At 54.5% G+C, this 18667-nt stretch overlaps 8 protein-coding genes across 8 annotated transcripts; 6 read left to right on the top strand and 2 right to left on the bottom strand.

Moving 5' to 3' along the window:
- Positions 1–151: 151 nt before the first annotated feature.
- On the top strand, positions 152–2448 carry CDEST_03030 (Putative FMN-dependent dehydrogenase, FMN-dependent alpha-hydroxy acid dehydrogenase, active). The gene is made up of 2 exons (XM_062919189.1): positions 152–952; positions 1012–2448. Exons 1-2 carry the CDS (start codon positions 652–654, stop codon positions 1947–1949), a joined length of 1239 nt encoding a protein of 412 aa, XP_062775240.1. The 5' UTR covers positions 152–651; the 3' UTR covers positions 1950–2448.
- Positions 2449–2574: 126 nt separating this feature from the next.
- Positions 2575–4390, top strand: CDEST_03029 (Putative Ferritin-like superfamily). The gene is made up of 3 exons (XM_062919188.1): positions 2575–3327; positions 3451–3978; positions 4067–4390. Exons 1-3 carry the CDS (start codon positions 3067–3069, stop codon positions 4196–4198), a joined length of 921 nt encoding a protein of 306 aa, XP_062775239.1. The 5' UTR covers positions 2575–3066; the 3' UTR covers positions 4199–4390.
- Positions 4391–4451: 61 nt separating this feature from the next.
- Positions 4452–8042, bottom strand: CDEST_03028 (Putative zn(2)Cys(6) fungal-type DNA-binding domain, fungal transcription factor). The gene is made up of 8 exons (XM_062919187.1): positions 7725–8042; positions 7607–7660; positions 6283–7317; positions 6208–6235; positions 6058–6091; positions 5899–6003; positions 4916–5847; positions 4452–4843 (listed from the first exon to the last, which is right to left on the bottom strand). Exons 1-8 carry the CDS (start codon positions 7784–7786, stop codon positions 4757–4759), a joined length of 2337 nt encoding a protein of 778 aa, XP_062775238.1. The 5' UTR covers positions 7787–8042; the 3' UTR covers positions 4452–4756.
- Positions 8043–8276: 234 nt separating this feature from the next.
- On the bottom strand, positions 8277–10924 carry CDEST_03027 (Putative cyclophilin-type peptidyl-prolyl cis-trans isomerase domain-containing protein). Its single transcript, XM_062919186.1, has 3 exons — positions 10738–10924; positions 8860–10520; positions 8277–8555 (listed from the first exon to the last, which is right to left on the bottom strand). The coding sequence occupies exons 1-3, from the start codon at positions 10799–10801 to the stop codon at positions 8418–8420; spliced, it is 1863 nt and encodes a 620-aa protein (XP_062775237.1). The 5' UTR covers positions 10802–10924; the 3' UTR covers positions 8277–8417.
- Positions 10925–11115: 191 nt separating this feature from the next.
- Positions 11116–12412, top strand: CDEST_03026 (uncharacterized protein). Its single transcript, XM_062919185.1, has 2 exons — positions 11116–12042; positions 12097–12412. The coding sequence occupies exons 1-2, from the start codon at positions 11513–11515 to the stop codon at positions 12269–12271; spliced, it is 705 nt and encodes a 234-aa protein (XP_062775236.1). The 5' UTR covers positions 11116–11512; the 3' UTR covers positions 12272–12412.
- A 429-nt stretch (positions 12413–12841) lies between these two features.
- On the top strand, positions 12842–14799 carry CDEST_03025 (Putative DAHP synthetase I/KDSA, DAHP synthase, class 1, aldolase-type TIM barrel). The gene is made up of 4 exons (XM_062919184.1): positions 12842–13021; positions 13100–13157; positions 13214–14116; positions 14170–14799. The coding sequence occupies exons 1-4, from the start codon at positions 13016–13018 to the stop codon at positions 14328–14330; spliced, it is 1128 nt and encodes a 375-aa protein (XP_062775235.1). The 5' UTR covers positions 12842–13015; the 3' UTR covers positions 14331–14799.
- Positions 14800–14993: 194 nt separating this feature from the next.
- On the top strand, positions 14994–16606 carry CDEST_03024 (Putative cytochrome c1, cytochrome c-like domain superfamily). Its single transcript, XM_062919183.1, has 4 exons — positions 14994–15178; positions 15317–15474; positions 15614–15676; positions 15742–16606. The coding sequence occupies exons 1-4, from the start codon at positions 15113–15115 to the stop codon at positions 16412–16414; spliced, it is 960 nt and encodes a 319-aa protein (XP_062775234.1). The 5' UTR covers positions 14994–15112; the 3' UTR covers positions 16415–16606.
- Positions 16607–17659: 1053 nt separating this feature from the next.
- Positions 17660–18667, top strand: CDEST_03023 (uncharacterized protein; the record flags this gene model as incomplete). Its single annotated transcript, XM_062919182.1, has 1 exon — positions 17660–18667. The coding sequence occupies one exon, from the start codon at positions 17660–17662 to the stop codon at positions 18665–18667; it is 1008 nt and encodes a 335-aa protein (XP_062775233.1).

Below are 18667 nucleotides of genomic sequence, written 5' to 3'. Positions count from 1 at the left end.
ACGTACCTTGTCAGGTGCCGTTCCCTGAGGAGATACGCGCCGGCTATGCCGGCGCAGTGGGGAAGTTTGAAGTAACTCGCTAACTGCTTCTGCTACCTGCCTCCATCCCTACCGCTTCACTGGAGAGCTTTCTTCTTCTGAGCTCCTCATAGTCGACATGTTTGCTCTGTTCGAGTTGATAAAATACCAATCCGCTAGATCTAGGCGCATTCAAACTTTGATGAATGAGTGATCATTCCGGATGTAGGCGCGCAGTATTACTTCCAGACCGGATACGCTCATGGAGGGAGTTTGGGTGTGGACAACGTCAAAGCTCCAGCTTGATGCTGCCGTCACTTGCTTGCTTGTAAACAACCAGTCCCGAGCTTCCTGCCGAGGCATCTAACCGAAAGGGAAGCTGATAGCTTTCTCCAAATACCTTACCAACCCAGGTGGGTGCCTACCAACGTATTTCAAGACAGAAAACTGCCCCGGCATGCAATCGGTCCCTCGACCCCGAGTTCTCGACTCATCAATCTTACGAACAGCAATAAGCATTTAGTCTACCAGCACTTTCGACTAGTCTTATACCCAGCAGATGTTGTTATCTTTCACTGCGCCTCACCCATTTTATCAGGCCCTATACATTTACGTTTACGGCGCTTTGGCACAATGGCCGACCCCGGTGACGGCGACGAACGCGCCCCTTACTCTGCATACGCCGTTAGCATCTACCAAAATGGCATCATCTCTGGCAAGATGCCCATCGTGACAACGGACCCCAATGGCTTGCAAGCCCAGGCCAAGAAGGCACTGGGCCCCGAGGCCTTTGGTTACGTCTTCGGAGGGGCCGGAGAGCTGTCCACGATGGATGCCAACCGCCTGGCCTTTCGCCAGTGGAAGATCGTGCCTCGCTTCTTGAGACCGAGCAATCCTCGGGATCTGAGAACTGAGCTGTTTGGCGTGACTTATGGTAAGCTTTGAATGCCCACAAACCGATCTAAGACATCCGCCCTAAGACATATGCTTCAGAATCTCCTGTCCTGATGGCCCCCATCGGCGTCCAGGGCATCTTCCACGCGGACAAGGAGACAGGCCTGGCGGCGGCCTGCGCAGAGCTCAGAGTTCCGTACACCCTCAGCACAGCAGCAACCTCGACAATCGAGGAGGTCGCCGAGGCTTGCGGCGACCAGCACCGTTGGTTTCAGCTGTACTGGCCCATGGACGACGAGATCACGGGCTCCATCCTGCGCCGCGCAAAGGCCAACAGCTACAAGGTCCTCGTCGTGACCCTTGACACTGTCACCCTGGCCTGGAGGCCCACCGACCTCGATCAGGCGTATCTGCCCATGGTCACGGGCACGGGCAACTCGGTCGCCTTCAGCGACCCCGTCTTCCGCAAGAAGTTCGCAGAGCAGAACGACGGTGACGCCATCGAGGACAATCTTATCAGCGCCTCCCGATACTGGATTAGCGAGGCGTTTCCGGGCGATCACCACAGGTGGGAAGACCTGGCACTGCTGAAGAAGCACTGGGATGGCCCCATCGTCCTCAAGGGCGTGCTAAGCGTCGACGACGCCAGGCTTGCCGTTGAGCACGGCATGTCGGGAATCATTGTCAGCAACCACGGCGGCCGCCAGCTTGACGGCGGCGTCGCATCGCTGGAAATGCTCCCCGATATCGTCGAGGCCGTGGGTGACAAGCTCACCGTCATGTTCGATTCCGGGATCCGGACGGGGGCTGACATCGTCAAGGCGCTCGCCCTGGGGGCGAAGGCTGTTTTTGTTGGACGCCCCGCCATTTACGGACTGGGCATCGCGGGCAAGGAGGGCGCAAAGGCTGTGATTGCTGGGCTGCTCGCTGATCTCGATTTGACCATGGGATTAGCCGGCTTCAAGAGCATATCCGACCTGAAGCCGCCTATCCTGCGGCATGTTCGGTACGGCGGAGATGTCAAGGCAAATCTTTGACGACTGGATCATCATTGCTACATCTGGGGGGGGGGGGGGCTAACATGTCGGCAACCCGTTGTCCCGGGCTGCTGTGTTGTCAAAACTTGCTCAAGAATACAAAGCTTATTCCCCAAACGTCATAGATCGCAGCCAAGTTTCCCCAGGCTCTGTCAAACACAAAATGCTTGCCGGGAGTTGACAGCGTTGAGAGCTCAACTTTTTGACATGGGGTTGGTTGACGGGGGCCACCTCTCCCTCCCCGCACACTATAGAGCTCGGAATGCTTATCTTCCGACACGCTTGAGCCGGGAACGAGGAAAGCCATCAAGCTAACGTTCGGAGCCAGTTGTCTGCCTCGAGCCGAGACATACTAGATTGGAGGACCTGTCTCCTTCGTGTCGAAAGCATGCCATTTCATCTTGTTTTGGCCTTGAGCCGGTCGAGGAATCATTCTGCACCAGTTTTCGATCAACCCAGGCTCCTGGGGTTCCATCCCTTGGCAGGTATTCTTTAGAGCCCCCCCCCCCCCCCCCCCACCTATTTCTCGTGTCAGGGATTGTTTTCAACCGCAAAATGTGACTAGCACTAAGATGTCTCTCTTGCTCGATGTAAGCAAGCTAAGTAGCGGGCCAGGCGCGGAGAGTTGTGCTCTACTCACATGCCACAGTCACGATGCGGTTCCCACCGTCCCCTCAACGACCTTGCCGCAGTGTGTTTTCAGTGACGAGATCATCATCTCCTTTGGGGAATGCTGATGTTCCTCGCATGTGGTGCAATACGCTAGTGCGAATTCATCCCGGCCGCCCTTCGATAGCTCCATGGAACAGGTCCTACCCGAGCCGAGCGAGAGCGGGGGTTGTGAACGACAGCGGTAAACAGGAGAATGTGAGTTGTCTTTGAAAAATTTCATTGCGAACTCTCTCACGAAGGCGTCATGCTGCTGGAGAGATGCTCGTGTTGGGGTGCTGTATATATAACGCCCCCCTCTTGGAAGGGTTTCGAAGATAGGAAACTTGTAGGTATAGCATCATCTCACCACCTTCCGGTCTTTTCTATTCGTATAATCTCTCGACTATCCTCGTACATTTATACCGTTTAAACAAGCTTAATACTAACAAAAGGACCATAATTGAAAATGCGCACCTCATCAATCATCCTGGCGGCGGCCTCCGCCACCTCCGTTCTCAGCGCCCCCCTCGAGAAGAGGGCTAACTATGACCCCCTTCCCGGAGGTGACTCCACGATCTTGAACTACGCGCTCGCTCTGGAGTACCTCGAGAGGGCCTTCTACGGAGAGGGTCTCAAGAACTACACCGAGGCCGAGTTCTGTGAGTACGCAGGCGAGGTCGGTGAGAAGTTCTACAAGAACCTGAGGATCATCTACGAGGATGAGAAGGTCAGTCAATGCCAGTTCCAGTCACAGACCCCTTTTCTCCAAGCACATCGACGTTCCGGCTGTGTTCTGTGCCTCGTGTCTTACTGTAGAGCGGAACTGGGAAACTAAACGCACAACCCACAGACGCACGTCGACTACATCCAGAAGGCCCTCGGCGCCTCCGCCATCGCCGAGCCGTCCTTCAGCTTCCCCGTCACCGACGCCGAGTCCTTCCTCGCCCTCGCCAGCATCCTCGAGGGCGTCGGCGTGTCTGCCTACCTCGGCGCTGCGGGCGTCATCGCTGACAAGTCGTACGTCCCCGTCGCCGGCTCCATCTTGACCGTCGAGGCCCGCCACTCCTCCTACATCCGCGCCGCCCTGGGCCAGAAGCCCTTCCCCGCCCCCTTCGACACCCCCCTCAACTTCAACCAGGTCTTCTCCCTCGCTGCCCAGTTCATCACGGGATTCGCCCCGGGCACCCCTGACCTCCCGTTCAAGGCCTTCCCCGAGCTCACCGCCGGCCCTACCCGGAACTCCGAAGGCGCCGTTTTCGAGGGCGCCTACAAGGCCGCAGTCGACGCGAAGACTGTTCCCGCCGACGCCGAGGTCTACGCCGTTTTCTTCTCGGGCCTGGACATCTACTACAGCGAGGTCGTCGTCAGCGGCGAGGACGTAAGTGCTCCCTCCCCTCGTCCCCCCTCAACCTATCGCCCTCGGAGAGATTTTACTTGCTGTTCAACGCTGACCTTGTTTTCCATAGTACGTCGTCCCTGAGATCCCCGAGGGCCCCAAGGGTCAGGTCTACGTCGTCCTCAGCACCGCCAACGGCAAGGACACCAAGGTCTCTGACGAGAACACCGTCGCCGGTGTCGGCATCCTCGAGATCGACTAGTAGTCGGTCCATCACCCTCTAATTTGACGAGATAAGATCAAGGGCCGCAGGTTGTAGCCCAAGGGCACTTTAACGAATATTTGATACGCTTGTTTCTTATATCAATTATTTCTTTTGTCTTCTCTGTACTTATTCATATCATAGCCCCGCCAAAGGAGTTAATATTTAATGCAGAGTTTGGCCATCACCGCGCTACTGCTGTCCTGGCCTTCACAGCCTTTTCACATTTGCCATCTTCTCGGGGAATGTTTGGGCAAAACTTGAGGCATTTAGGCTGATGAGAAGTCCCCAAATCCTTGAGGTGGCTAAACAAACTATATGAATACTACGTCAAACCCTTGCGACATTTACTCGAGTGTCTCCACTCGCCGTATGAGTACGCGTAGACAGAAGCCGATCATAAGTCATAACTAGCGTCCAGAATGCCCCTGTATCATGATGTGCCCTAATGATGCCCATCTCGGTCCGGCCCCAAGAACGCCACCCGAACGCCGCCTCAACTGACCGAAATCGCAAATGCCCCTAGAAGCAGCTTGGGTCTCTCTGTGCATTCTGTGTTCAGCCGACGAACTCCGTGCACAGTAGAGGCTCCCACGCTTGCCCCGATACCCAGACATGTTCCATCAGCTCCCTCGCCTTGTGTACCTACACCGTAACGTCAGCTTGGAAGCCTACCAACACACGGCGGAGAGGAGGGGGGACGTGGGTGACACTCACCTGCGTCATGCCGTTGCTCTCCACGCTCCTGAACCTCTCTAATATCTTGCCCCGCTGGCCCTCGTCCAGGGCATTGCACCCGGCCGTGAACATCGGGAATAAGAACCCCGTCTCCGCGGACCCGCCGGGCCGGATGCACTCCAGGCACGCGACGATCCTCTTCACCGGACCCTGGACGCTCTCGTGCCCCGGTGACTTTCCGAGGACGCGCCTGCGCAGGTGGATGAGCCCGGCCCAGTGGAAGGCCTCGTTCATGAGCATCATCTCCTGCCGGTCCTTGCCCTCGACGCTCTGAATGTGTTTGCACAGCGGTGACGGCTGCGACATGCTGTCCATCAGCTCCTGCTCGAGCTGGTGCGCCCGTTGCACAAAGACCGGGCCCGGCGTCCAGGCGGACGGCGGGGGTCCGCCTGGGCCGAGCCGTTGCTCGTCGCAGACACGAGCCAGCTCAGCGATCTGCGCCAGGATCTGGACGCATCGAGTCGTAAAACCCATAATGCAGTCGATTTCGTGCATGTCGTCACCAGTGTCGTGGGTTATGTACTCGAGCAGCCGGAACCTCGACGAGGACTCGTCGGGCATTCCGCCGCTCAGACTCCCCAGTACGTCCAGGTAGGCGAACCAGCTCCACAAGAATGCGCAGATGCGGTCCTCTTCCAAACCACGCGCTGTCCTGCGCAGGTCGGCCAGCCGCCTCCACATCAGGTCCCGGGCTAGGTTGAGGTGTCGCTGCCAGGGGATATCGTAGCCGAACGCCGTCGGGGAGATGATCTCGAGCGAGGCTAGCATAACGGCCGTCGCCAGGCTTGTGTTTGAGATGATCTGCTCCCTGTCGCCGAGAGCTTGTCGGAGCACCGGGAAAATGTCTTGGACCCAAAGGGCGATCCTCATCTGCGGCTCCTTTTGGCCCAGAAGCCTGGCTCGATGGGCAGCTGCGGCAGTTCGTCAGAAGAGACAAGGGGAGGCGGTACGGAATGACCTGCCTGAGTATGCGAGGAGCAAGCTGAGCAGGTGATCGTTTCTGGCTGCCATCTGTGGCAGAACTGTTCGAAAAGGGTTGGATTTGGGGTCGTCGTAAGGAACCAACACTAACACAGATCAGTTGGCTCGTCCCATGCTCAATACCGCGAGATCATACGTACCTTTCGCTGTGTGATTTAGAAAGTGATGCTGCCGCTCGAGGTTATTTTCACGACAGTCAGGTACTTATCACACGTGCTTACGAAGTACTGTTTCGCAACGTTGGTAAGCAAGCACTATTGCATCGAGATGACTGGGGGCTATGGACTGACCAAAAGATTCATGGGATTATCACGAAGCCTTGCGGCTGTTAGCCTATTATCAAGTGCAAGATGATAGGGACTCACTTGGGCGGCAGCGGGTGAACATTGCGTGGTATCCATATTGGCACCGGCTGTCTATAGTATCCGTCTCGCACAGAGGCGCTGTGTACGAATTCGAAACGCCACGAGGCCTCGCTGTACATACCGTTGGAAATGGCAGTATCGCATGGACTGTACGTTGCCATCTGGGGAATGGCCCCGGAGTCATCGTTCTGGTCAATATCAGTATCCAGGATGCCATGATCATACCCGTAAAACAATCCTTCGTCTGGCGCTCCGGTAGTAATAGCTGAGCCAAAGGGCGGGCCCAAAGACGATGGAGTGTTTCTGCTACGTCCGTGAGATGCATTCGGCGAACCCGATAACAAGTAGTTTACCGATAGTCGACTGCTCTCTGGAGACGCTGGTGAAGGCAAGCTCAGAATTGGTGAGAGAGTGTCATCCTCATACCTAAACCCCAATGATACTGGCGTCAACGGGGAGCCGGCGGATATGGAACCAGTGCCGGAGTGAAGACGAGACACCGGAGGACTAGTCCCCGTCAATGACGTTGGGGAAGAGACGGGACCGTGCTGGCGAAGCCCCTCAGAGTCACTTGATCCAGTTAGCGACTTGGCCCTTTTGTGCGATCTCTGCAATGTGTTGGTGACTTCTGGAACGATTCGACGGGGTCCCGGTGCAGTGGTGACGGCATGTTCGGGAACAATGGGGGATGTTGCAAGCATCTGCGCCCGACTATGCCATGTCGTACCAAAACGAGAGTTGCCTGACTGGTTAGGGCCATCACCAATAGATCCGAGAGGCTCCAGCTTTCTTTTGCCAGGTTTAATACTCTCTGGGCTGGTTTGAGCACGCCTGATTGTAGACTTGTGGTGGATTTGGGGTACGGAGTTACTGATGGAAAACGTATGGCTGAATGAAGATTGTTGGGGCTCTAGAGGCGCTTCCGGCAGCTGAGCAGTCTCTGTTGCCGTCCCGAAGGAGAGGGATCTTTTCGTCCGACGACCCTCCCAGTTCAGACGCACGCTATAGTCGCAAGTCTCTCCTGTCTTTTGGCAGCTGGTCTCATGGGTTAGTTTTTGCTATTTTCAAGTTTCAAAGATTGGAGAGCGCTAGTTTTCTGGGGATTTCTCATTAACGGGAACAGATATATCTCAGAACATACTCCTCCGTCATGAGGTAATGTTCAGAGCATTCTTGCCCTAAGAATGGCATCAAAACAAGTGGCGAAAAAAATGAATGCGGAGGGAAAACCGTAATAAAAAGACATGACAAGCACCGCTAAGGATTTACATCTGAATTCGAAGTCCACAGTCTCAGAGAATTAGAAGAACATTGACGAACTCACTTGGTACAAGTCGGATGTTCCTCACCACACTTCACCTTTCGCGCTTTACACGGCCTACGGGCAAGTAAGTGAGTGTTACCAGAGATGTCCAGGACGCTCCACTTGAGATGGCACTCACCAACATCCATTTCGACTTCGGCGTTTTGGCTCTGGCGCCCCTGGCTTCTTTGGGCGTGGCATACTGAGACCAAAGACGTCAATCCCCCCCGGGACGAGAAACCGGGGAGCCGAATTGAGGAGCGCGGGGTCAAAGGCGGATGTATGATTGGTTATTTCATGTTACGCGAACATGCAGCGGATGTATGAAAAGGAAGCCGTCTGTCTGTCTGTTTCCACGCAATCTCCGTCCGGAAAAGGGTCGAGAGGCCGTCCTCACTATCTACGTTGCCCGTAAGAGACAGACGGGAGTTTGGGCGGAGCAACAACGTCGTGTCGATCTGTGAACCGCGTCACGAAGACCGAGTTGCGCCCCGAACGACTTCTTAAGTACGAGGGACATTGACCGGTGAAATCAGGCCCGAATTGGGTTGCGGCAATGCAGGCCGATTGCGGATGGTCAGCAGCCCAAAGGCGGTCTCTTGCGTCCACGTGAGCAAACGACAGCCTCACCCAGTTGGATGGACTCGATTCGCCCTGCGGCTGCATCGTGAAGCCCATTTGACCGTGTGCTGTTCCGTCAGGCTTGCGGGGATGGTGCATTGCCGCATTGCTTTTTCTCATCACAACAATCCTTGCGTGGGGGCGTACCAGCACAGTTTTGATCCCGTTTTATTTCATATGGATCCCACAGATGAGCCCGCTCACTTGGTGGCTATACTATATCGATGTTGAGGATTTTGATGTCTTCCTCTGGCTTCTCTTTGTACGTCCGTACGTTCTCGATTTTGTGGATAATGTCCAGCCCCTGAGTCGCACGCCCGAAGATGGTGTGCTTTCCGTCCAGCCACGGCTGCATCAACAGCTGTCAGTAAGAGTCTGGATCAAAATAATGTAAAAAAAAAATTCACAGCACAAGTTGACATCCTGTTCGCCTTGGATAATAGGTCGTTCTTCAATACACCAACAGAGACAAATATCGACGGAGGGCTAGGGGGGGTTCAAACAGAGAAGAGCAAGGGGGGAGGGGGCCATCCAGAAGAAGCAGCAGAACCAAGTAGAAGCTGAGGGCTAGGCGAGAAACAGAGTCGCCCTCTTTTGTTTCTGGTTGCATGGGCTTTTTGGTCACTCGTGTAGGGGAAGATGCTTGCACTCACCGTCTTTTCCGTAGTGATAAAGAACTGACTGCCATTGGTGTTTGGGCCTGCATTAGCCATGCTGACGGTGTATGGCTTGTCGTGCTTCAGACTGCTGAACTCATCCGCGAACTCCTTGCCCCATATACTTTCGCCACCGGTGCCGTCGCCAAGAGGATCTCCACCCTGGATCATGAACTTGCGAATTACACGATGGAAGATTGTGTTATTGTAGTAGCCCTTCTTCGAATGCGTGACGAAGTTCTCGACAGCCTTGGGAGCAGCATCGGGGAACAGGCGGATGTGGATGTCGCCATAGCTCGTGTGGATGACTGCTGCAGTTCCTGTTTCGATCTTCTTGGCCTCTGCAGCCTTCTTCTGGCCAAGAATGGTAGGCTTCTCGTTCTGGACATCTCTTACTGATTTGGATATGTCCTCATCATTGGTGAACATATAAAATCGCTGCTTGTTCACTCCCGTCGCAATCAGAATAGGGTCCCTCGACTCGGACTCCTGGAGCAGAGGGTTGGCAGAGGCACCCATCTCTACGGTGGTGATGCCTTTCTTCTGCGGCTGACCTTGGTAGATCGCCAGGTTGACTGCTCGGAAGTTTTCATCTTTACCATACACCCTTACGATCTGGTTGGTGTAGGTGTTGAGCACTTTGACGCCGACGATTGACCCATAGATGATAAAGTTGCCAGATTCGTCGAAGATGACGTTGGCCTTGTTTTTGTACGCCGCCGAGTCGATCTCCCGTTCGACTGCGAAACGTCGACCAAATTCGACGGTTTCTAACTTTTGAAGAACGGAACCGGCTTGTTGCATCTCCTCGATGACCTGTAGCGACTCGTCATATGTCCGGTACAGTTTGCCGGACGCAAAGTCGAAGATTCGGATTTTCCTGTCTGGCTGGGAGAAAGTTACGAATTGCTTCCCTGTAGGCGAAATGGTGATTGACGTCGGAATCGATTTCGCCTTTTTGAACTCAAACAGGTTTGTGGAGGCCTTGAACTCGAAGACATTATCCGGCTTCTCGTAGTCGCCGCTCGGTCGCCAGTACTCCAGCATACCTTTATCGTCCGCAGATAACACACAATCGTATAGGCTGTTGAAGACCATGATAGTCACTGGGCTTCTATGCAGTGACTTGATACTGTGTATAGGGTCTTCCCTCTCCCCTCGACCGTCGAAAATATGTATGTTGGAGTTGGTGTCTTCGGACACCGCAAGCAAAGGAAGAGATGCCCCTCTGTTGTGAACCCAACACACGCACCGAGGCACAAATTTCAGCTTGAGCATGGCCAGGAGATCGAAGGTAATGACGTCGAAGATCTTGACGGTCTCGTCTGTACCAGCGGTCGCGAAGCTCCTTCCGTCTTGACTGACCGAGACTGATCGGATCTCGTCCGCATGCGCCTTGAATTCCTTGACAAATTCGATGCCCTGCGCCACTTTCTTCCAGAACTTCACGACGCCGTCGATGGAGGATGTGATGATGAAATCTGTGAGTGGCGTGACAGTCACGAAGGCAAGTTGCTCCTTGTGCATCAGGGACTTTGAATATCGGGTCGATTTGGGAAGTGCGGCAACATATAGTTTCTCGTAGAGGAGGACCCGGCGCTTCTTCTTCGGGGCTTCTGAGGGCAGCTGAGGACCCATGTCGTCGTCCGAAGAGCTGTCTATTCACTTCGTCAGCATTTCTCATTCATGGTGTTCTACTGCTTGCTGTCGCCGTCGCTGTCCCTGGTCGCCGGTGTCGACGATCCCAGTAGCCTGCCGACGTATCGCAACCATCGTTCATAGAACCAGTGATCGTTTAGCACGACCAGCGATACGAGCCGAAGCGAAACAAAGAGCAGACGGCACATCCTGTGATCTTCCATTCTGGGTACATACCGTCATCTTGGGCAGCGAAGGCCTCATGGGACCTCTTGTTCCCCTTGGAGTCCTCATCGGCCATTGTTTCGCTGTGATTAAGCACAAAAAGAGCACGGTGTCGGCGAAAGGTAATTTTGATACGGCGCACTTCTTCGGGTTGCAACTGTAAGGCTGAAATTTCCCCAGCTCGAAGCTCGCGAGGAAGCTTTCATCGTGACCAATCAGGTAAAGCATTTGATGCATCAGACAGCCTCGTTGTAGGACCCATATTTCGTACTTGCTTATCTACTGGCTTATCTTAGCGTCTGGTAGCTCCCATGGCGACAGGGCCTTCCAAGCTTGCTGAGGGGCATTTGCGTAGATCTTGCATCTTGTGAAATCACACCCAAGGAGGTGGACCGCGCCGCTGGGATCCATCAGTGACCTCATGACGAAGCCTTCTGATGCCAACGGACAATTGCAAGTTGCCGCAGCCCCGTCAGCCTGACGATGCATCAATGCTGCCTTGATTGGCTGCTGTGAACGTCCTCGGGACCAGTTGCAAATAAAAGCTTTATGGCTTCGTTCCCCTCTTCGCAAAGTTCGTCTCAGTGTAACCAAAAAGGCCAGTCCGTTCCATTTCTCAGAGACATTTTCTCCCTTAACAGCTCATTTCCCTTTGCGCCCCCCCCCCCCCCCCGTGTCTAATCGCGAAAACTGTCATCTCATCATCCCTTATCACAACAACTTGATCCTCAAACACATCGCAACTTCGGATCGCACAGGACTCTTGTCACCTGAGCTCAGAACCAAAATGGCCAAACATCACCTGCAACGGCTGGAATCGCCGTCTCGTTCAGTCTCCTTGGTGCTGCACATTGCCGGCATCCTCTCGTTTCTTGCTTCGTTCAACTTCTTGAGCGGGCTCACTCATGACATCTCCATGGGCTTCGGAGGGAACTACCAGCACCTCACCAACATCGGTTTGATTCTGTCCTTTGTGACGTTCACAACAGGATTGCTGGCCGACATCACGTTGAACCCTTCGCTGTTTGCTGTCAAGAACGCTTTGTCAATCACGGCGGCACCGTTGGAAGTACTCATCAGCATCCTGTACTGGGGAATTCGGTCCATCGACAAGCGGTTGTTGATACCGGAAGGGTTCGAGCTCCATTGGTTGCCAGACGTCGGTTTTCATCTGGTCCCAGCTGTCGTCCTATCTCTCGACCTCATCCTGTTCAGCCCCCCATGGACGATTCGTGCGTACTCGGCCATGTCAATCAGCATGATTTTTGCATTCTTGTACTGGGGCTGGGTTGAGTTGTGCTTCAGTAAGAACGGATGGTAAGTGGCTCCGCATTGCGGCAGATGCATTCTCAGTCCGCTGACAGGTCGCAGGTACCCCTATCCTATCTTTGACGTCCTCAACACTGTACAGCGAGTTGGATTGTTCACATTCTCTGCGGCATTGATGACGGCTAGCACGAGCCTCCTGAAATGGGTGTATGGGCGATTCAATGGCTACGAACAGATGGAGAAGGACGCTTACAAGCCCCTGAAAAAGACGCTCTAGGTAGAGCGGTCTTGGATGCGGCTGCGAAACGGTTATTGGACGACTGATTGATTTTAGAGTATCGCCGACATCGGTATCATCAGGCGTAGGACGACTAAGTAGAGTAGGTTGAATATGGCTAGAAGTGCTATGGTTTGATTCTTAGACTAGAAGGCCCCTCGAGGATGAACAGTGTGACATGTGCTTGTGTCCATCAGCCCCGATTGGATGGATGGATGCGAGAGGTATGAACAATTCAAGTCGATATTGCATCGACTGCACTTTGCTCCGGCCACCCGCCGCCTGCAAGTGCCCGGTCTTCGGGGCTTTCACAGGGCGGTGAGACCCAGTTTGTGGCGCCACTCCAGGCGGCTGAACAGGTCCACTGGGGGGACGTCACAGGCAGCGCCAGAAGGGTGCAGCAAGGATGCCCCTCACTGATGGGCGTGGCGAGTTGCATTGGTCGACTTTTTTTCTTTTTTTCCTGGGCCGTCTTCGGCGGGGTACGAACTGTAGTGTGCTGCCGGGGTGGCACTGGGCAGGGACGAATGAGTCTTCGCTCATTGGATTGCTCAGGCACAGACAGTCATACTCTCCTCGAAGTTGCCCTCGTCGCAACATCCTACAAAGAACAAGAAAAAAAGTCTAAGCAGACAATTGCAATATTTTCCTGTCAGTTGCTTGAGTCTTTCTTTTCCGGACAAAGCTTCACGCCATAACCCTCTTCTCAATTGCGTTTCTGGGTTATTTTCCGTCGCAGCCATCATGTCTGTAAGTGATCTCTCGCTCGTCCCCCTAACCCCGTCCCTAGCCCGCGCTCGAGTACGTCTGACTCACCCGTCACCATAGAGCTTCTTCATCGAGAACAAGAATGTCGGCAACAAGGCCGAGAGCGAAGATTGGCGAAGTAAGAACCAGTTTAGACCTTTCCACGCACTATCCAAGGGCTAATCGGTTCTCTAGTTCGGGGCTACAATCCTCTGACTCCTCCCGATCTGCTTCAGCACGAAATCGCACAAACTGCCAAGTCGAAGCAGACCGTGATCGAGGGCCGCGAGGAGGCTGTCGCCATTGTAAATGGTACCGACGAGAAGCAAAGACTCTTGGTCATTATTGGTCCTTGCTCGATTCACGACCCCAAGGCCGCCCTCGAGTACTGCGACTTGCTGCTGCAAGCTAAGGAGAAGCACAAGGATGAGCTGCTCATTGTCATGCGCTCCTACCTGGAGAAGCCACGCACAACAGTGGGATGGAAGGGACTGATCAACGACCCGGATATCGACAACAGCTTCAAGATCAACAAGGGCCTGCGGCTGTCAAGACAGCTCTTCGTCGACCTTACGGACAAGGGCATGCCCATTGCCAGCGAGATGCTCGATACCATCTCGCCTCAGTTCCTTGCCGATTTGCTGTCCGTTGGCGCGGTCGGCGCGAGAACCACCGAGAGTCAGCTTCACCGAGAGCTGGCCAGCGGTCTCAGTTTCCCTGTTGGTTTCAAGAACGGCACCGACGGCTCCCTCGGGGTCTCCATTGACGCCATCGGCGCTGTCAGACACCCCCATCACTTCCTCTCCGTCACCAAGCCTGGTGTTGTTGCCATCGTTGGCACCGTGGGCAACGAGGACTGCTTCACCATTCTGAGAGGTGGTACTCGGGGCACCAACTACGATGCCAAGAGCATTGCAGAGGCGAAGGCTGCATTGGAGAAGGCCGGCCTCCCCCAGAGACTTATGGTTGATTGCAGCCATGGCAACTCGCTGAAGAACCACAAGAACCAGCCTAGGGTTGCCGCTGACCTCGCTGGCCAGATCGCCGGCGGCGAAGCTGCCATCATGGGTGTCATGATTGAAAGCAATATCAACGAGGGTCAGTGATGTCCGAATTGTTTCGTCCGGCCGCAGGTGCTAACCCATCAGCAGGTAACCAGAAGGTACCCAAGGAGGGCAAGGAGGGTTTGAAATACGGTGTTAGTATCACGGATGCATGCATCCACTGGGACGACACCGTTGCCGTTCTGGACCAACTTGCCGACGCAATCAAGCAGCGCCGGGAGGTTCTCGGCAGGAATGGCCAAGCTTAACGAGCTCGTCGCCGACTGCCTTTCTTTTTTTCTTCTCCGCGAAAACGTTGGAAGTTCCATCGATGCAAAGTAAATGACCAACAAATAGGGGAAAGTTTGCGTGCATACCAATGGCCTAGCAGTCGTTGCAGGCAGTTACATAGAGTCTCGGCGAGGGTAAAAAGTTCTGTAGTTTGCGATAAAAATTGAATTCCGTTGATACCCAAACGTTCGAATTCCCTGGTTCTTTTCTGAAGGAGGGGGTGAGTAAGGGAACTGATATAAGCAAAGTTTAGGAAGTGGTTATTCCTCTGGGGACGGCACGTTGTAATTTCTTCTGCGGGCATGTGTGCCGATTGTATGGAATATCGTGAAAATGAATAATTGTTCGTCCAATGTCGTGTTGTAATGCAGGCAGTGGTGATCATCGCAGCTGCATCTACGTCAGGCCAATCAAGCGGAGCATATTTCTCAGTCCGAGCATGACGAAGGAGACAGCTCAGCTGTTGGACGAGACGGGCGATTCGGAAACACTTGTGCTCAATTGACTGCGACCGGGCAACTACGGGTAAGAGGAAGGAAGCGAAAAGCGGCCGGAACGGAAGATGTCATTGACCGTCTCCATTAGCCAATCAGAAGCGTGCCATACCTAAGGCAATCGAAAACTGCCTCAAGCGATTTTCTCCTGCCTCGACCACTGTACCTACCTTAGAAACGACCTCCGCCACGAGAGGACCAACCACCAATTGCCCCATCGTTTTGTTCGCGGCTGTCTCTGTAGCTGCGGATACGGTTCGCCCATCATGTTGGCAAGGTCCTGCTTGCGCTCGGCGCGCACATTCACAAATGGCGCCGTCACGATTTCCAAGGTACGCAGATGAGCTGATCACGAGTTCAACCTCCCGAAGCAACCCGACCTACCGCCATTCGACACGCCGGAGCCGCTTCAATGGCCATCGACAGACATCAATGAGAACGGAGCAAAATACTGACGATGATTCACGTAGCGTGCGGCCTCTACTTCCAGCGGCGCTGGTGCCGAAGCTTCCCCGTCCCGACTGAACCTCGCCGCCATCACGTCGACGTCCCTCGCCCTGGGTTCCATGGCCTGGTACTACCACCTCTACGGACCTTCCGCGAACGCCGCGGCGCCTGCTGAAGAGGGGTGAGTTGCCCCATTGCCCGAACAATGTTGCTACGGAATAGTCATTCGAGTCTCGGAATCCCTTGGATTGAGGCATAATGCGCGAACAATGCCGAGCATCAAACAACAAAGGAACAAACAGCTAAATTATCATCTCCAGTCTGCACCCTACCAACTACCCCTGGGTCCACGAGCAGTGGTTCAAGACTTTCGACCACCAGGCGTAAGGAAACATCCAACTCTATTTCTGGCCACCTGGTCCACATGACGCTTACATTTTACCCATAGTCTCCGCCGTGGTTTCCAGGTCTACCGTGAGGTCTGCGCCTCCTGCCATTCCCTCAGCCGTGTTCCCTACCGAACCCTCGTCGGTTCCATCTTGACCGTCGATGAGGCCAAGGCCTTAGCCGAGGAGAACGAGTACCCCGGTGAGCCCAACGAGCAGGGCGATATCGAGATGCGCCCCGGCAAGCTTTCCGACTACATCCCCGACCCCTACAAGAACGAGGAGGCCGCCCGCTTCGCCAACAACGGTGCCCTCCCTCCCGATTTGAGCTTGATCATCAAGGCCCGCCACGGCGGCTGCAACTACATCTTCAGCCTGTTGACCGGTTACCCTGAGGAGCCCCCCGCCGGCGCCGTCGTCGCCCCCGGCATGAACTTCAACCCCTACTTCCCCGGTACCGGTATTGCCATGGCCCGTGTCCTCTACGACGACCTCGTCGAGTACGAGGACGGCACCCCCGCGTCGACCTCCCAGATGGCCAAGGACGTTGTCGAGTTCCTCAACTGGGCCGCCGAGCCCGAGATGGACGACCGTAAGCGCATGGGTATGAAGGTTCTCGTCGTTTCAGCCTCCCTCTGGGCTCTTAGCGTCTGGGTCAAGAAGTACAAGTGGGCCTGGCTCAAGTCGAGAAAGCTCGCCTACGACCCTCCCAAGGAGACGAAGGTTCGCCACTAAGTCATCATGGCAACATTTCGGTTGTCTCTATGTATGTTATACTAGGCTCTCTAAAACAGCTCCTTTGTTGGTGGAGGCGGCAGAGACGAGATTCATCGTTGGGAGCAAACTGGGGAGCGATAGAGTGTAAATCAGATGGTCCTTTTTCAATACCTGACTCCTTGATAATGACTAGTCTTCTTTGTTATTCTATGTGCTTGATAAGTACTACAATGATCAACGTGACTGTGACGTTCGGAATTGTAGCAAGCTGCCTTCCGAGCTTATGGCCAGGCGAGTCGGAATCATACATAGTAGAACCTTCTGCGCATTGTTTGGATTGTGGTCATCGAAATCTAGGCCTCGACGCACACGAGACAAGTGGCAGGCTTAAGTGCCTCAAGCCATCAACAAAGTATGTTGAATTCACGACCTACATGGAGGCTACTAATAGGGGTCAGAACATAACGTTGAAGACTATTATACTAGCAAGCAATAGATGATTTCATCCCGCCGTCGAGACCAACATTGACCTGACTTGCCTTGCAGAATTCGGTGGAAGTACAAGAAATTGTATGTATACTCACATACCCGCATTGTCGTTCATCGCGATTTGATGACGGACAGGTAGCTTCTAAGCGGCCATTGTACCTACCTAGGTAGATGACGAGGGTGTCAATTGGTGGAAGGGCGATATTCTGTGGGCCGTTGCAGCTAGCGACCTGAACCTAGAAGTCGCGGGCTTTCCAGCGGCTGCGGCGCTTTCTACCTAGTTGGCTAAAGCGCTGAGTCCGCTGAGATGAGTGTGCTGACTGAGGAGGAGGAGCCCACCCTGCCGGTTGGTGCCCACTCCTCCCACTTCTTCCTGACTTGGTACCTAATCCAACAGCTCCGCGCCGCCACCTCATAAACGCACGGCGAGCCTGCCCATTTACATGGGACTGACTGCCTGCAGCTAGCAAGCAGCGACACCACCACCATCACCCCAAGCAGAGCTACCGAGTCAAGAAATGAGCGAAGGATAGGCCTTCCACTCACCACCACACCCTACTTGTCGCACAACAAGCTCTTCTCTTCTTCCTGTTGAGGAGAAACCCTCAACGGCGTCTTAGAAGTCGGGTTTTCTTATTCGGAGCCTTATCAACCAACCCCTTCCCGATCACGAAATCCTGTTGCACTCGCCTCCTTTCGACCACTACGACCTCCAATACTCCCACGACTTTCCCTTCCACCTCACCTCACTATCTCAGCATCCCAGCGATCCAGATGCCATCTATCGCCGAGTCGCATCCCCGGCTAATGGCGCCTGGCAGAAAACGTAGACGGGACGTCAACGACTCCAGCAATGACCTGCAAATACAAGGCCCCCTGTACGAGAAGCTCGCCCAATACCACTCAGCCGCGGCTGCGGCAATAAACAACTGGAAGGCTGACGGCGTGTTTGGAGGCAGGCCCGTTCAGCAGCAAATCCAGCAGCAGCAGCAGCAGCAGCAGCAGCAACCGCAACAACAGCAAAATCTCTTCACTCGCTTCCCCAGCAGCAACAATGACCGGATGGTCTTCCAATACGGCTTCCCGACAAGCACCAACACCACAACTGAAGATCCCCACCGAGATCTCGACTCGGTGCATAGGAAGATAGCTCCCCTGCCCATTCCTAAACGGCAGCGCATGTTCAATGAGGAGGATGTGGACTTGGACAGCTTGGATGGAGATTTTGCAACACATCACAGTGGTCAGAGACAACGGCGGAATAGCAGATCACCAGGAGCGCCCCGAAACACCTCCCGAGTTCTACAAGACCAGACGAGCACGGCGGGCCAAAAACCAAAGCCCCCTTCGTCGTTGAGCCCCTGCCACATCTGCCACCGCCGGCCTACCAAGAAGTCAGACCTCGACTCCTTCGCCGACTGCCAGGGGTGCGGGCAGCGTTCATGCTTCGTATGCATCAGGGAGTGCCAGGGGTGGCAGAAGGACGGACGCCCAAGCAGCAGTAGCGGCAGCGGCAGCGGCAATTCTGACAAGACAGCACAGGAGCCGGAGCAGAGGAACATTGATCTCTCGCGCTCATGCCAGATGGACGATGTCGACGACGACCGGCAACGTCAGTCAAGAGAGGACGAAGAGTCGAAAAGAGACGGGCAACCCCAACGACAGGACAACTGGGCGGGCGGCGATCACAGACAGATGGTATGTAGCCGCTGCTGCATAGAAAAGGGCACCGAGGGTGATGTCGTCTGCTTGGGCTGTCTATCACGCATGGAATCTGTCTGA

The sequence above is a fragment of the Colletotrichum destructivum genome, chromosome 2, assembly GCF_034447905.1.
Source record: "Colletotrichum destructivum chromosome 2, complete sequence".
NCBI classification, from domain to species: Eukaryota; Fungi; Ascomycota; class Sordariomycetes; order Glomerellales; family Glomerellaceae; genus Colletotrichum; species Colletotrichum destructivum.
The sequence above is the reverse complement of the archived record's forward strand: the minus strand, read 5'-3'. Positions and strand labels throughout refer to the sequence as shown.